General features: G+C 41.0%; 2 protein-coding genes across 2 annotated transcripts; one reads left to right on the top strand and one right to left on the bottom strand.

The window, feature by feature from the left end:
- Positions 1-202: 202 nt before the first annotated feature.
- CBG26368 lies at positions 203-1,531 on the top strand (the record flags this gene model as incomplete). The annotated part of the gene is made up of 5 exons (XM_045235590.1): positions 203-272; positions 315-550; positions 595-780; positions 827-1,291; positions 1,346-1,531. The coding sequence occupies 5 exons, from the start codon at positions 203-205 to the stop codon at positions 1,529-1,531; spliced, it is 1,143 nt and encodes a 380-aa protein (XP_045098535.1).
- A 148-nt stretch (positions 1,532-1,679) lies between these two features.
- On the bottom strand, positions 1,680-4,030 carry Cbr-tre-2 (the record flags this gene model as incomplete). Its single annotated transcript, XM_045235589.1, has 4 exons — positions 1,680-2,082; positions 2,130-2,663; positions 2,711-3,464; positions 3,919-4,030. 4 exons carry the CDS (start codon positions 4,028-4,030, stop codon positions 1,680-1,682), a joined length of 1,803 nt encoding a protein of 600 aa, XP_045093170.1.
- Between the last annotated feature and the right edge of the window lie 215 nt (positions 4,031-4,245).

Here is a 4,245-nt window from a genome sequence, read left to right as displayed (position 1 = left end):
GTTTCCCAGAAGGCTCATCAATACGTTTGGGTTCCTCGAATTATAAAACCCACCTGGATTTTGTGTTCCTCTTCACATTGGATCAGTCGTCCGCCTTCTTAAGGCACTTAGTCCTTTCTTATTCTTGTTCATTGACGTTCTTCCTCATTCTACTTTCAACCTGTCCAACCTTACCGAACTATTTTTTCAGATCTCCAAAATCATGTCCACCTACGGTATCTTCGAGAACCAACCAGCCCACGTTCTCCAATATGTTATGGAGAGGATAACTTGTAAGTTCTTCATCATTTCTAGTTCAACTTTTGATTCTTCAGACTCTGATATGGCTTCTCTCGCTCTCGCCTCCTACACTTGGCTCACAGCCATCAAAGGATACGTCAACATGGTCAAGTTCCAAAATGGAGCAGCTGCTGGTTCCCAGTTGTACGATCTTGGAAGACTGCTGGCCACGGTAAATACTCCAGATGAATTCGGAAATGTTCAACACATTCTCAAGGAAGTTTGGAGCGCTGAGAGAAATGTTGAAAAAGTTGGAGACATCATCAAAGGAGTAAGTTAAAGTCTGACGTTTCCGAAAACTAATCCTTCTTTCAGTTCTGCTCTGTTTCTTCGGAATCAGCAAAGAAAAGAGTCTCGACTCTGTTTGATTTCGTTTGGACTATGGTGGGATCTCTTGAGGATTCGGTGATGGAAGCCACTGGACCAGTTGCCGACAACGAAATGGACGACATGGTTGAGGCTGTGCTGGCTATGAATGAGAAAATTCAGCAACGGTTGGAGGTTAGTTATTCAAAATTTTGACATTTGCATATTTTTATAATTTTAGCTTCGTAAACAACTTCAACAACTTTTCTTATCTGATTCCATGTCAGGAACCTATCGGTTCTTCCTCCTGGAGCTCATCAAAAAAGTTCATACAGTAACCCTGTTTGATACTGGATTGATGCTCACATTCCTTGAGATTGTGATGAGCCCAGTTGAGGGCGATGAAGGGTCGGAATTCATTGAAATGATCTTTGATATGGAACTAGATGTTGAGAAAGATGAAGATTTGCTGAAGATTGGTCGAGTTGCCAGAGCATTCAAAGAGCTCAAGAAGGCATGCTCATCGGAAGAAGAGAAACTATGCGCGACGCTCTTCCAACTTCTCCTTGATGAAGTTTTTGAGCAGAAGACCAAAGCGGCACTATTGGCTCAAGAACCCTCTCTCATCTCGTGGTATATCAAGGATCACGCATTCCTAATCGTCATGGGATCGCGAGTGGCAGAGGTTCTCGTGCAAATGGCAGTGGTAAGTTATATCATTTTTTTTTTTTAATTTCAAGTACTCAAGTTTCTATTTCAGACGATGAAGAATGAGTCGAAAACTGGAGAATTCGGAAATGAGTTGTCGAAGCTGCGAAGATCAACGCTCAGCGAAGTGAATGGAGAACGCCACCTGACAATTTTCCGACGAAGACTCGAGAATTTGATGAAATCCACCCCTGTCTACAGTTGTTTCGAACAATTTTTTGGTTTTCTTGAATGTTAATTTCTCTGTATTTTTGTTGATTTTTATGTTTTAATAAATTTTTTTTTCAATTTCAATCAGGTGCATCTACAATTTTATTAAATACTATTGACAAGAAAAAGGTTGAACCGCATTGAAGAGATAAAATATAATTAGAAATTTAGAAATGTTAGTTCTGAATTGAACTATCCGAGAGCATTGATTGAAGAGACCCAACTGAAGGTGTTTGTGACAAATCGCTGGCGAACAAACGAGCAGTCGATGAGGATGATGGTGCAGGAGATGTTGGTTTGATGAGGGTACGTGATAGTGTGACATCACAGCATTCGCAAGATTCGGCAATTTTCCATCTAATTTGTGATCCGTAGTTTTTCAAAAAGTCCAAAACCACTCCATTCGTCCATCCGAATCCTTCTTGCATTACATATTCACCGCCTCCTTTCACTTTGTAGCATGGAGAAACGGCGTTGTATTTCTCGAACATGCGGCCTCCACTGGTCCTCCACATATTGAAATTCTTTTGCACCCACTTCTCCACCAAACTCAATGCCAAATCTTCCTGACCTACTTTTCTGAAAATCAAATAATTGGTTTTGCACTTTTAAAACTAAAAAGTTACCGTAATCCTTCCAGAAGAACCCAAGTAGTTGGTGGCCAACAATTAGGGAAATCCCATTGCTCGCCAGAATTGACTAGTGAAACTGGGATTCCTCCTGGGAAGCTAACAACTCCTGATGTGGTGAGATAGTCAACGATCTGTAAGTTTTCAGGTTGGATACATTTATCGATTGATAACTTTACCGCTTGGGAGTCCAGATCCTCATGATAACTGTCACAATACATTGGGAAGAAGTTGGTATCGTGGAAGCTAACCGCATGTTTATCCTCTTCCAGATCGAAATCAAACCAGCAATTGTGTTCTTCATTCCATAAAACTTGTCGAATAGTTGCTCTCAACATCCGATGCTCATTGTAAAAGTGTTGAGCCAATTCTGTCTCTCCGCAGATTACATACATCTCGCTCAATGTCTTCATGTTACTACAGATGATCGAATTCAAGTCGACAGGGATTAGCTGGGATGTACGGGTGCTTGCCAGCTGTCCAGCATAAGGCCCATGAACAGCAAAGAATCGAGATGAGAAGTCTCGACCACTGAAAATCATAAGTTTTAGTAGGAATCTTTAAAATCAAGGAGCTACCTTTCTGCTGCAGCAGCTAAATCTCCCCAAAGAACACATTTCTTTTCAAAGGAATCCAAATGCTCAGCACTTTCTAAATCTTCTCTGTAAGATTCAGGTCGTGGCCGAGTGGTCTCAACAACGAATCGATAGAGAGGAGATATCCATTCGTCGCGTTTAAATGACTTGTGAGTTTGGAAGAATTCAAGCTCCTTCCGCAGAGTTGGCAGTGCATCTCTCACGAATTCTACATCACCAGTCGCTTCGTAATATGCTTTTACACACCATGTCAGAAGTGGTGGCTGGGATCTGTTGAGGTAATAGATACGAATTCCATTTGGTATGAATCCGTATGTCTCAACAAGGTAGATCATATTTTCAATCATTCCTCTGACAGTAGTCAACATTCCGGATGCAATAAGTCCCTTGATTGTGAAGAACGAGTCCCAGTAATACATTTCACGAAACCGTCCACCGGGAACGACGAATGGATTGGGCACCGGGATAATTGAATATTTCTCTGGATTAACTCGAACTTTCTTTGAAATCTTTCTATACAGAGTTGGCCATTTTGCATGAAGTGCTGCTGCGAATTTTTTATAATCTTCATCTAGAATATCTCCAAATTGGTCAGTCATTGGAAGCCAATCAGTCGGTGCGCACTCCTCTAATTCGCCTTCTGGTTCATCAAAGTTTTCCCGAAGGAAAAGAGCCAAGACGTCATTTGTGATTGGAGCGAGAGCTAGTAAAGCATTCCATTTGGCGAGGGTAACGTCTGAAAACTTATTTTCGGATTCGAGGTACAGTAATCTTTTGGTTTTTTTTTAAAATAGAAAGCCATTCATCTTTTAGTCTTCGGGTGAGCCAGATGACTCGACGGAAAGAGGAACAAAAAAAGAAAGAAAAACAACCAGTTTTTTTCTCTTTTCTCTTTTTTTTCTAGTTCGTCATCCATCCGTTCTCAGCTCACTCCGCTCCTTCTCACTAGCTTTTCACGTGAATGGGAGCGCAGCGAGGAGAGCCGATTTGAGAGTCATCTCGGGGAGCCAAAAAAGTGTTCAATGGTTTTAGGATTCAGCACCTTTTATAGAAAATTTGATGATTCATTATTGTTATGGTTATTCAAAATAACTGGTATTCAGTTCTAGGAAGATTTCAAAGAAATCCTAAAGGCTATTATCCATAATTCTAATTTTTCAAATTCGAAAAATTTTCTAGATCGTACTCACCTGCATCATACTTCAAAGGCATATCCACAAAAGTTTTACAATCCGGAAAGAGACCGGAAAGTTGGACGGCATGGAGAAGGGTTCCCTCACACCAAACCGGTGATGGGCTCATTATTGAAGACGAGCTTTGTGGTGGGAAGATGACTGAGAAGGAGTTGGATGTATCTGAAAATTTGAAAAAATATATATTGAAAGCAATATCAGAAAAAAATTGTAGAAAGACGAAAGTGTAGGATATGCTCGAATCGGGTCAGACTCTTCCCGGAGAGGGGCGGCGCTCGAACATTTGATACTCAGTTGAGCTTTCGGCTTCGAAAAGATGCAGAG

Source organism: Caenorhabditis briggsae (genome assembly GCF_000004555.2).
Source record: "Caenorhabditis briggsae complete genome, chrIV, whole genome shotgun sequence".
Classification (NCBI taxonomy): domain Eukaryota; kingdom Metazoa; phylum Nematoda; class Chromadorea; order Rhabditida; family Rhabditidae; genus Caenorhabditis; species Caenorhabditis briggsae.
This window is presented reverse-complemented; position numbering and strand designations above follow the sequence as displayed.